This window comes from Mytilus californianus, unplaced genomic scaffold (genome assembly GCF_021869535.1).
Source record: "Mytilus californianus isolate M0D057914Y unplaced genomic scaffold, xbMytCali1.0.p SCAF_1, whole genome shotgun sequence".
Lineage (NCBI taxonomy): Eukaryota > Metazoa > Mollusca > Bivalvia > Mytilida > Mytilidae > Mytilus > Mytilus californianus.
The window spans coordinates 107,145,639-107,159,614 of NW_026262581.1; the positions used below are offsets into that span (position 1 = coordinate 107,145,639).

The following is a 13,976-nucleotide window of genomic DNA, read 5'->3' on the forward strand; positions in this document are numbered from 1 at the left end:
TATAAGTAGTATTTCTTGTTATCATGAACTACAATTAAAGCATCCCTTTACTTCCGTTATGTACAAATCTTCTGAAACGTCATTTTTATGTAATCACATTCTCCATCCACAAAGAAAAACTGATAAAAGTCATATTTCTACTGTTGACAGAACCTATCAATATTACCATTGATTAAAAATTTAGAAAACAAAGGCATTATGAAGAGTTTTATCAAGATTAAATACTGTAAATCTACATGTATTGATTCTTTATTTTTTGGTATTAGATGAACTAAGGGAAATAACATAACTAAGGATTTTTTAAAATATTTTAATAATTAAAATATAGCACCTTTCTCAAAAGGGCTGCATTACAGATTTATTCATAATTCACACATTATTCCTTTATTTTTTTTACATTAAAACTGTTAAAACACATCCTTATGTCATACATTTTGACCTTAGTGGAGGTTTGCCTTACTGGAACCTTTTCTTTTTTTTTAGGAGGGGGAGGAAGAGGATTCCAGTGTGACAACACTTTTGATACATTATAGTTCATAAGTAAATGATATCAACAAAGGCAGATTTAGGAGGGTGGGGACAGGGGCCCAGGCCCCCATATGGAGCTTCATATATGGTTAACACATAGACTTTTTACATGTCTCACTCCAAATGTTGACTAGTTTGGGGGGGCCCCCCTTTTTCATAATCCTGGATCCAGATATGATCAAGTGAGTAACACACTTTATCCAATGAAATGAGAAAAAAAATTATTTAAAGTATCTGTATAATATTTTCAATTTGAATATAATCTGATAACGTTTCATCATTTTGAAAGAGGAACATTTCTAATCTATGCAATAGTGCCATAACAAACCATTATCTGTATTATTTAATTAAAAAATTATATCAATAATTGTGTCCAAGTCTTAATCTTTATTAATTTAATCAAAATAATCTCTAGGTAGAAATGATATTAGAAATTCTTCATAGACATGTATTTTTTTATATGAAAAGGAACTTACTGTAATCTTGCTACCTACATAAGTAAGAAACCATAGTTCTTGTCCCTGTGTATAAGTTAACTAAATTATATTTGAGCACTGGTATCAAATTACATCACTACATAAGATTTTTTAATCTGAAAAACTAACCGAATACCTAGTGTTTGGTTCAATAAACTTGTGTAAATGTTATATGTACATGAAGTTCAATACACTGACTACCCACGAAAATACCTTAGAATTTAATGGGAAGGGAACAATGTCTGTAAACACAATTTAAATCTTTAGATAATAGAGTTTAAATATTAGCCAGTGTATATAGATTTAAGTTCATATCATCAAAATAAAATATCAAATATTAAGTAGAAAAATCGCAAATCAGACAAACATGGCTTGGTACTTATAATATGTAACACTGTTTATAAGGAATATTTACATAATTCATTATCAAGTCATGATTTATTTATCACAGAAATAATATTTAATATTTAATTTTAGAGTTCTACTGGTAATTCAATTATTCTTCAAAGCATGTATTCATGGTGGATTAATATAATTATCTTTGAGTCAGTATCATACTGGTAGTAATAATAATGGTTATTTTGTATGTGTATAAAAATATATTCAAAACAAATATTTTTTGTCCATGAGAGTAAGTTAAAATTACATACACTGTAATGAGACAATCCAAAATATTTTTAATTCAAGGAGATAATGAAGAGTTCATGTTCAGTTGCAATTAAAAATTAAGAAATAAAGCATCATTAAGATCACCTATTCCCTTGAGTTATTATTTTTTATTTAAATCATTGATGAAGGTCAAGTTCACCTAACTTGTATAAGGACCTTTGTCACTAAACATGATGTATTAACTGACAAAACATCTTTCCTCTAAAATTTGGACTTTAAAACAACACTCATCCAAAGCCATTCATGCCTAAAATGAATTTCAAGGTCACCTTATTTCATTGTGGACCTTCATCTCTAAACATGATCCATCCACTGACAAAAGATCATTCCTCAATTACATTTAGTTGCTTTGATCTGGACTTTAAATGCAAACTTTAACCTAAGCATTTCATGCACAAAATATAGTCATCATCTTAATCATGTGTGAACTTTCCTCACATGACAATAATCTGACTAAAAGTTATTCAGAATTCATCTACCATGTTGTATATGGTAAGATCCTTGACACAAATCAAGTTTTCAGTAAGGTATAGGGTGGAAAAAAATAATGGGAAAGGGGTAAATGACACAAGAAAAAATATCAAATGATACTTAAAGTGCTGGAATGCATTCACCTTCTTAATTCCTCTAAGCATCCTACCAGGAATCTTTAGCAACACTTCAAATTTTTAACACACATTTTCAATTTATTTGTGGTATAATACTTTTTCTGTAGGATCTATATACAAGTACCTTAATCATCAAGATTACATCGTCTATAAACTTTCACTTTTGTTATCAGATATTTTTGCCTCTAAGATTACCAGCTCTTTTCCTATCAGACATACAATGACACATAAATGTTTTTTTGTAGCAAGCTTCCTTATACAGTAGCATTGATACTGAAATATTTAACACCTACAGAACTTTTACATATATTGCTTGACTGTATGCTTGGTACAGTTTAATATATGAAGCTAGTACTATGTAAGATTTACATAGTATCATACTAAATTACAGGTGACAAACTAGTGCAAACTAACAGTAAAATCATATTGAACAATTTAAAGCTGAAATTATTGAAACAGAAATTTTAGACTGGAGTTAAATTTTCATATAGAAATATGAAATAATTATCCATTCAGTTGAATGATTGCCATCATCAGTGATTCAGCAAAATTTCAGGAGCTTCAGGTCTATTTCTTTTTCTGAGGACATTCTTTAAGAAGTTAACTAAAATTTTCAAATTTCTTCAGGACATGTTGAGAAAAAGATGGGGAAATGTCCCTGATGATGCAGTATTTAATCACCAAATAAGTTAATGTGTCTTCCTAATACTTGAAATACTTTAAAATTACAGTTACAGGTTGTAAGTTTTCAATCATTTGATTATGACAATACAATGTACATCAAATATCTACATTTTGCCCCCTCTATGAATAAGGGTACAATTTTGTATTTAGACCTGATTCCTCAGATTTTTAAATGCTGAAATGAAACCTTATCACTCAATATATTTTTATTTAGATTACAAATATATATAATAATACATACCTCGTATACTTTTACTTTAATGCCCAATTTTCCTGTCACCTTTAGAATACAAACTTTCCGAGGCAATGTCCACGAAATATTCTCTGGCTCTTCTTCTAGCCTTTGTTTTATATTTCTATAAGTATCATAGGGTGTAGAACCCATTATTCAAATATCTGAATCACATTTTTACTGGTAGTGAACCTGGAAATTAAAAAAAAAACATTACACACTGTACATCAGTATACTATTTTTCCTGGAAAAAAATCTATTCTTATATTGTATCCATGCTATTAGAGCAAACAAAGTGTATAAACACAGGATATATATATCTTAGACAGTACAAAGCTTTCTTTGAAATGTAAACAATATGTTGTTGTAGAATTGTATTTGAATTCAGATTTTATTAGAAAAGAGCCAGTTCAGGATTTAATTGTCATCTCCAATTTCAAAATTTTCACCAAAACTATTTTGTATGACAAATGTTTTAACATAACAGTAAACAAATAAATATACATGTATTACCATAACAATAGTGGTCTCAGATACCTTTTATTTGGTACACAGAAAGAAAAAAAAATAAAGTTACAGATAGATACACAAAAGACAATAAATCCCTACCATATCAAATAATTTTGTTCCATGTGATATATATCCATCACTTAACTTATAAATGCATGAGGGCTAAATTTTTTTTCCTTCCTAAATTTGGTCAGTACAGTTGAATCCTATTCAACTAGGATAAACATCCGTCATGAGAGCTATCTTTGAACAAATTAACTATCAAAGTCAGCTATCTTATCTGTGAAATGTTACTAGGACATTGAATTCGGTTATATGTATGTAATTATATCAATTTGACAATTTCTAAAAAAAGTCAAAACAATTTATTGTTTGTTCACCAAAATTCAAAAATCAGAAAAAAAAGAATAAGAAAATAAAACATCTGCTTCGGTCAATCAACCTAAATAATGAACTTTTAAAATTGTAAAATCACAGTTAAAATTGTTAAATTCAATCAAGCTTGTACTTAAGTTTCATTTGATTTCTTCCCATCATCTTATTCTGGTTCATGACGTCCTACTTACAGAGGTAAACTTATGCATACTAAACATGAGGCCACAGATTTATTGGTAGATTATCAGTTTAATAAAAATTTTATAGAGATGTTTATTGAAATAGCTCTTTACATGCCGAATATGATTGTTACATAGAATATATTGCATAAGTATTTAATTTCATCTATTTTCATGTTCTTTGAATGTGCAGATGACACAATAAGTTTACAAAACAGTTATATTTAAAAACTTACCACAGAAAGCAGATATTATTATATGCCAAGTTTTTAACTTCTGTTAAATACTTGAATTTTTATTATACATAATTCCTTTTATATTTCCACTATTGACCGATTTATTTATCTTCCGACAAGATGCTTGATCTGCACCACAATCTCTTATGTTTTATTACAACATTCAAGTTTATTTGTTATTTGATCAATTTCTTACTGTTTTGTGTGTCAACACACATGTTTACAGATTCAAACTGACGTCACCTGACGTGGGCTATCACATCCTTAGATATATATACTGTAATCAGTAAAGACATTGATCATGAAAGATCTGCATCCACAGTCATAATTGTTCAATTAATAAAAAGTAAAGCTATATGAATCCCATCAGTGTATTAAACCATTGTGATATTGAATTTTTCACCAGGTAATAAATCATTTAAACTCTCTCAAAACGAAATAAAATTCTATACAATTATCATAAATATCTGAAATAGACATTATTATATAACTGTCATTAAACATTTGAATGTTAAGTTTGTATTACCCTGACATTCACACAATTGTGTAACATAAACTGTACAATGATCAGTCGTGTTTACATGTATATCATACTCAATTGAAGGACAGTTAGGTTACAATACATGACTTTTATAAAATTCAAATAGTGTATTGATGAAAACCATACATCAGTGAGCATCAATATGTACACAGCACACTTACATCATATACACATACTAATGAGCATCAACATGTACATAGCACACTTACATCATATACACATACTAATGAGCATCAACATGTACACAGCACACTTACATCATATACACATACTAATGAGCATCAACATGTACAAAGCACACTTACACCATATACACATACTAATGAGCATCAACATGTACATAGCACACTTACATCATATACACATACTAATGAGCATCAACATATACACAGCACACTTACATCATATACACATACTAATTAATCAATAATGCATAGATCATGGATGAATTGGTGGATAATTAATAATGTATAGATCATGGATGAATTGGTGGATAATTAATAATGTATAGATCATGGATGAATTGGTGGATAATTAATAATGTATAGATCATGGATGAATTGGTGGATAATTAATAATGTATAGATCATGGATGAATTGGTGGATAATTAATAATGTATAGATCATGGATGAATGGTAGATACTTAATAATGTATAGATCATGGATGAATTGGTGGATAATTAATAATGTATAGATCATGGATGAATGGTGGATAATTAATAATGTATAGATCATGGATGAATGGTGGATACTTAATAATGCATAGATCATGGATGAATTGGTGGATAATTTATAATTTATAGATCATGGATGAATGGTGGATACTTAATAATGTATAGATCATGGATGAATTGGTAGATACTTAATAATGCATAGATCATGGATGCATTGGTGGATAATTAATAATGTATAGATCATGGATGCATTGGTGGATAATTAATAATGTATAGATCATGGATGAATTGGTGGATAATCAATAATGTATAGATCATGGATGAATGGTGGATACTTAATAATGTATAGATCATGGATGCATTGGTGGATAATTAATAATGTATAGATCATGGATGAATTGGTGGATAATTAATAATGCATAGATCATGGATGCATTGGTGGATAATTAATAATGAATAGATCATGGATGAATGGTAGATACTTAATAATGTATAGATCATGGATGAATTGGTGGATAATTAATAATGTATAGATCATGGATGAATGGTGGATACTTAATAATGTATAGATCATGGATGAATTGGTGGATAATTTATAATGTATAGATCATGGATCAATTGGTGGATAATTAAGCATTATTTATGTTTTATGTTCATGATATATTTGCCTCAATTAAAAAAAAATTGTTTGAAGGTCATTGTATTTTTTTTTATTTTCTGGTATTCAGGGCTCTGTAAAATATAAGGAAGTAACTGAGGGGCAAATTTATAAAAGCCTTGTTCTCAAGGAGTAAAGCAAGAAGTCTAAGTTCATGAGTTCCAAATCTAATAGATTTTAGTAGTTTTCAATTGGTGTAATTTGAGTTGGAGTTATTTTCCTTGGTCCCCATGTTGAAGGGCAAACTGGTTAATTAATGGATTTTCTTATTTGACTAACCAAGTCTTTTATCAAGGATCATTACTAGCTCTTAGTAATGAATTATACAAGATACAAGATGTAAACCTAATACTTCTATCTAACTTCATTTGCCCCTCCAAAGTTCATTAGACCTTATATCCCCTCCAATCTTCATTTGACCTAATATTCCCTCCACAAAGTTCATCAAACTTATATCCCATCTCATCTTCATTTGACCTAATATTCCCTCCACAAAGTTCATCAAACTTATATCCCCTCTCATCTTCATTTGACCTAATATTTCATCCACAAAGTTCATCAAACTTATATCCCCTTCAATCTTCATTTGACCTAATATTCCCTCCACAAAGTTCATCAAACTTGTATCCCCTCCAATCTTCATTTGACCTAATATTCCCTCCACAAAGTTCATCAAACTTATATCCTCTCCAATCTTCATTAGACCTAATATTCCCTCCACAAAGTTCATCAAACTTATATCCCCTCCAATCTTCATTTGACCTAATATTTCCTCCACAAAGTTCAACAATTTTATATCCCCTCTCATCTTCATTTAACCTAATATTCCCTCCACAAAGTTCATCAAACTTATATCCCCTCTCCTCTTCATTTGACCTAATATTCCCTCCACAAAGGTCATCAAACTTATATCCCCTCTCATCTTCATTTGACCTAATATTCCCTCCACAAAGTTTATCAAACTAATATCCCCTCCAATTTTCTTTCTTGCATGGACCAAATAACTACTTAAAAGGACTCTTGCATTCAACTTTTTTTGTAGATAGTATGGTCTAATGCACAGTTTTATCACTTTTCAGTGGAAAACTTACATGCAATTTTAGTCTCAACAGGCATATATTTGAACCACTTACTATCCTACAGAAAATATAATGGTAGTATATGAAATGACTAAGGTGCACTTATCATTGTAAAGTGCTTTTTTAATAGATTATGTAAAATATTTATGATGGACTTCAATTTTTATACATGTACAAAGCTCCTTACATTTCACATACATCAAACTGACTGTTCAACCAGGACCATGAATACAACACATTTTCAACATTTTTCTGTGATAATCTACTTTTCACAAATGATTAATAAAACTTGAATAAAGCATAGAAACACAAATATCAAAACATAAAAACCTATCAGATTGAAAGTCAGCATGCCACTTTGGCATAAAAATGGAGACTGCTTAAAAATGCTTTTTGGCCAAATATTGTCAAAATCAAGATATTTTTACAGAATTTCTATCAAAAAAAGATGTAAATCCTTTACATATGTTTACTTTTATTCAGTTTGACAAATTGATACCAGCATACTATTCAGAGAAGTTGCCAAAGTACAGAATCTACATTTACAGAATTCATCTCCTGGGATTTTGTAGTGCATTTCTTTTAGACAATAAATTCAATTAAAAATAAAATGCTCCACAGGGCGCAGCTTGATACGACCGCAGAGGTCGAACCCTGAACAGTTGGGGCAAGTATGGACACAACATTCAAGCTTGATACAGCTCTGAATTTGGATTGTGATTAAATATTTGACACAGCATAGGTTTCTGACACAGAATGAATGTGGTCTAAGAACTTAAAAATTTTAAATTGGACATTCACCTTTTATGGTCCAATATCCAAAATCTAAATACATGGTTAGATTCAGCATATCAAAGAACCCCAAGAATTCAATTTTTGATGAAATCAAACAAAGTTTTATTTTAGACCCTTTTGACCTCAATGTGGACAAAGTTGATAACGGGGCCCAAAAATCAAAAATCTAAATACATGGTTAGATTCAGCATATCAAAGAACCCCATGTATTCAATTTTTGTTGAAATCAAACAAAGTTTAATTTTGGACCCCGATTTGGACCAACTTGAAAACTGGGCCCATAATCAAAAATCTAAATACATGTTTAGATTCAGCATATCAAAGAACCCTAAAAATTCAATTTTTGTTAAAATCAAACTAAGTTTAATTTTGGACCCTTTGGACCTTAATGTAGACCAATTTGAAAACGGAACCAAAAATTGAGAATCTAAATACACGGTTAGATTCGGCATATCAAAGAAACCCAATAATTCAATTTTTGATGAAATCAAACAAAGTTAAATTTTGGACCCTTTGGACCTCAATGTGGACCAATTTAAAAATGGGGCCCAAAATCCAAAAACTTAATACACGGTTAGATTCAGAATATTAAAGAACCCCAAGAATTCAAGAATAAAACCCCATTGAAATTGATCAAGAAATAAGCAATTTATACGAAGTATCTTCTTTTGCACAATACTGTGCAATTGAATATTTCTTGCTATTGCGCAATACTGTACAATTGACAATTTCTTGCTATTGCGCAATATTGTGCTATTGGATATTTCTTGCTATTGCGCAATACTGTGCAATTGAAGATTTCTTGCTATTGCGCAATACTGTGCAATTGAAGATTTCTTGCTATTGTGCAATACTGTACAATTGAAAATTTCTTGCTATTGCACAATACTTATTATATAATAATTTACACATCCTGTTTGGTGTGTATCTCCTACCATATCATTATTATTTGCTTTTAAATATAAATCAGAAATAACCAACTTAAAATGGAAAATTTTAAAAGAAAAAAAAAAGAAACCCCCCCCCCCCCCCAATTTTTTTAACCCCCTTATGATTCATCACCCCCAAACTCAATCCCAGCCTTCCCTTTGTGGTATGGTACCTTGCAGTACAATTTCAGAGAGATCCATACACTTGAACACAAGTTATTGTCTGGAAACTAGAAAAATGCTTATTTTTGGCCCCTTTTTGGCCCCCAATTCCTAAACTTTTAGGGCAATTACCCGCAAACTCAATTCCAGCTTTCCCTTTGTGATATGGAACCTTGTAGTACAATTTCAGAAATATCCAAACACTAACACACAAGTTATTGTCATGAAACTAGAAAAATGCTTGTTTTTTGCCCCTTTTTTGGCCCCTAATTCCTAAAATTTTGAGGCAATTACCCCCAAAATCAATTACAGCCTTCCCTTTGTGATATGGAACCTTGTGGTACAATGTCAGAGAGATCCATACACTTACACACAAGTTATTGTCTGGAAGTTACAAAAATGCTTATTTTTGGCCCCTTTTCGGCCCCTAATTCCTTAACTGTTGGTACCATAACCCCTAAAATCAATCCCAACCTTCCTTTCGTGGTATCGAACCTTATGGTAAAATTTCATGGAGATCCATTCACTTAAACTAAAGTTAGAGTGCGAAAACCAATGTGTCTTCGGACGACGACGACGACGACGACGCCAATGTAATACCAATATACGACCAAAAAATTTTTAATTTTTGCGGTTGTATAAAAATTACACCTGCTCTATCTCAATAAGATTTTTAAAGTGAAGTGTACTACTTTTGGGACAAATTATATAAAATTTTTACCTGCTCTAACTCACAATATGGACAATTCTAAGTTACAGAGTCTACAATTCAGTTTGACAGCTTCAGACAAAATAATTTTGTACCTTTTTTAACTGGACCAAATCACTACTTTACCTTAAAATTGATCACACCAATTCTTTTAACATGTAATTTCATCCCCCTACTTGATATTTTATGCATACAATATAAATAAAAAAATTTGGAAGATGTATGAAAACATTTGCAAGTTATACACTGTCCACACTAGGGTCTATATTTATAGACAATGAAAATCAAAAAACGATAACTGTGTCCTCAGACTTAATTTATATTCTACAGATTTTAAAGGAAAATCTTTTCTTAATCAATGTAGTTAAGGATAAGATCTATCAGTGGTTAAAATTTCTTAACAATACCAATCTAAATACATTGTTGAAGAATGTAAGATATTTACACACTTCAACAAATACATGCAGGCACTCCTATTTATAAAAAAAACTTGATGATTAAAGAATTCAATAAACAGTTTAATGCAACCAATAATGGACTTTGACTTACAAGGAGGTTTATATAAGTATGCAAGGACAGATACACATGCATGAATTCAAATGTACATGCAAAAGTTTTATCATTTACATGATTTAAGATATTTTAAAAGACAAAGTAATACGGGTAATCATGGTAATACTTACATGTAAAACTAATTCATTATATTTGCATGTTTTAATTCCATGACATCTTTTCAAGGAAGCCATCATCAGCTGTTCTTACTCACTTCCTTCCATTCACACACATGGACTTTGATGTACAACATATTAAAATACTTAATATGATACCCATTCAATATCAGTTTCTTGGTATTCAGAACAAATATAGAAATCTGGGTTTTCCGTTGACCTTTAAAGGTTTTAGTGCACAAAAGACATTTGATGAATTTCATTATCAAGTCCATCAAATGTTCTTTTTCTGCTTATATAAAGTGTAAATCTGATTAAAAATTAGCTTTATATATTTAACATGTATAACGGCATCAATTAAAATGACTTTTTGCAATATCATGAATATTGACATGAATTGTCAAACTGAGCACACTTCAAAAATGTAGTTCAGCTACTTAATTTTCACCTTCTTTCAACCTGACCTCATTTTTCACTTATTTTCAAGTCAGACGTGAAATCAATTTGTGTCACATGGGTATGTTATATCATTGTACAAAATAATTAAATTATGTACTTAAAAGGAAATAAATAGGGTGGAATTTTCAAAAGAACAAAACTTAGCCAATCTTTATTATACATGTAATATACATCTGAATACATGAATACATGATATATATATATATGCATTTATGCAATAAATACAAACTAAGGTGATGTGGCATCATTGCCAATGAGACAACCTATCTAATAGTGTCCAAATGAAGTGGGTTTAAGTAATTATAGGTCACCGTACAGCCATCAACAATGAGAAAAAAAACATACTGAAAAATGTATGCTTACATAGTCCTTAACTCTTAAAACTAGAGGCTTCAAGGTGAATAATAAATTTAAAATGTCAAACCACATTAAGGACAATGCATAATATAATTAAAGGAGTCAACTGACCATTTCATCAATTTATTTTCTTGTAGATTTTTTCTTGCTGATTATTTAACAAAGTTTTCAAGATAATCACAAAAAATGCTAAAATTGGTCAAAAATTTTCATTTAGCAAATGTTATGGGGCAGTAACTTCTATAAGAAGTCAATCCCAAAGTTATGTTCACCTTTTTGTATATCTTATCTTGCATTTTATTATTTCTGTTCACAGTTACTCTTTATTTATTTTGGTACTTAAGAAAAGAGCCAAAAACATGAAAAATAGGTAAAAGTTGTCATTGAAGGTCAATAACTCCAATAAAAAAAGTGATTATACCTACCGGTATTACAGTTTTCAAGACTACAGCCCAAAACACCAAAATGGATAAAAAATGTCAAATTACTCCTTTAAGGATTTGACTGATGATTTTAATCATTGAACTTATTTGTATATCTTTTCTTGTTGATCATTTAGGCTGTTTATAGTTTCACTCTACGAGTCTAGTTTTCTCCAAGAATGCAAAAAAATTGTTAAAAAAAATCATTAAAGGGCAATAATTCCTGAAAGGAGTCAAAGTTGTGATGATTTCATCCATGTGGAACTATTTGTAGATCTTGTCTAGCTGATAATTTTTGTTGTTTGAAGATTCTCTTGGAAGATATATCTAATATTGCTTTCAAGAATATAGCCAAAATTCAAAACCACATAAAATGGGTGTTTTAAAAAAAAATTGTCTCGCTTTAATTTTCTTCACTTTAAATGAAGAATTGCCATTTCATCAATATTAAAATTACTGACAATGAAAGCCAATGTTGTTTGTCTTGCTCTTGGCTATGTATAGTTGTATAGTCTATTTTTCTTCAAATTGATTTCTAAGTATCTTCTCTCCCTTTAAGGAAATCTAGCATGACATGGTAATGCTTTTGGTGCCAGGAATGTTGAACAAGAAACTATTAAAATTCAAAAATAATGTTCATTGTTGTGCTTGACATACTTCATAATGAACTTAGTTATATGCAGCTGCAGGACTCAGTTATTTGTTTTTAGACAATACAGGAGTATGATTTTCTGCTCCATAAACCCATAATAGCCTGAAAACACAGGAGCTTGAGGAATGGGACCCCTTTTTCTAAAATTTTTTTTGGTGTTTTTATTTTTTTTATTTATTAGTAAATACTCTGAGATATTTTAACTTATTTTCACTATTGTGTGCTAGCTCTTTTCCATACGATATTACAATAATAGTAGGTTATAAATTTTGACCCTCTATCATTATCTATTTTCTTTTGATCATAAGTGGCAATTTGAAGGTACCTTGAATACCTGAAAGCACCTGAAAACCTGGGATTGTATTCAAGAAACAAAAAATTCTATTTCTAAAGTTGAAATGCATCTACATCTACCTAATAATTCTTAACTTCAATATATATTATGATTACAAGGCACATGCTAGGGGAGAAAATGGGCATATTTACAATAAGTTTCAAAAACATTTTGATTATCTAAATAAACTGCTTCGCGGAGCCCAGCTGGATACACCAGCAGAGGTCCAACCCTGAACAGTTGGGGCAAAAATGGACACAATATTCAAGCTTGATACAGGTCTGAATTTGGATTGTAATTAAATATTTGATATATTATAGGTTTCTGAATAAATGTAGTCAAAGAACTTGAAATTGGTTATATGAAAGATTTCTTGCTGTTGTGCAATACACTGTGCTGTTGCGCAATACTTAGTAAATCTGTTGTCTAGACTATAGACAAATAAAATCTTATAACTTGGAAACTTAAAATTGAAAATTTATGTAAATCAAAAGGCAGCTTACAAAAATAGATATAAACAATTTACCAAAGTTTCATAAAAAATGCTGAAAGCATTTTTGAGTTATTGTCCGAAAACTGGAAAATCCCCCTTTTTGAAATAAATAAACCCCATAAATCGGAAACATATAGTCTGAAGTTTATAAAAATCAAAAGGGAACTGATGTCGATAGAAATAAACAATTCAACAAAGTTTCTTGCAAATTGGTGAAATTGTTTTTGAGTTATTGTCTGAAAACTGGAAAATCCCCCCCTTTTTTAATTAAAAAAACCCCAAAACTCGGCTAGGTAAATCCGAAATTTATAAAAAACCGAAAGGGACACCATTCACAAAAGTTTCATGCAAATTCGTGAAATTGTTTTTGAGTTATTGTCCGAAAACTGGAAAATCCCCCCTTTTTTAATGAATAAAACCCCAAAACTCGGAAATGGTAAATCTGAAATTTATAAAAAACGAAAGGGAGCTCACGTCAATAGATATAAACATTTCACCAAAGTTTCATGCATATTGGTTAAAGCGTTTTTGAATTAATGTCCGACA

The 13,976-nt window shown here is 30.2% G+C and overlaps 1 protein-coding gene across 12 annotated transcripts in view; it reads right to left on the bottom strand.

Moving 5' to 3' along the window:
• LOC127729053 (uncharacterized) overlaps positions 1 to 13,976 on the bottom strand; it is a 48,808-nt gene that overhangs the window by 28,983 nt on the left and 5,849 nt on the right. For 9 of the 12 annotated variants that reach the window (XR_007994493.1, XR_007994487.1, XR_007994492.1 and 6 more), the window contains exons 1-2: positions 10,729 to 10,887; positions 3,207 to 3,389 (exon numbers count right to left, since the gene is read on the bottom strand). Coding sequence is in view for 3 of the 12 variants with exons in the window: in XM_052236681.1 (XP_052092641.1) it covers positions 3,207 to 3,350 (144 nt within the window). In the remaining 9 variants the exon portion in view is untranslated. Of the gene's footprint in view, positions 1 to 1,004; positions 1,108 to 3,206; positions 3,390 to 4,497; positions 4,877 to 10,728; positions 10,888 to 13,976 lie in introns of those variants that run through there. The other 3 variants (XM_052236688.1, XM_052236697.1, XM_052236738.1) reach the window with 3 other exon arrangements.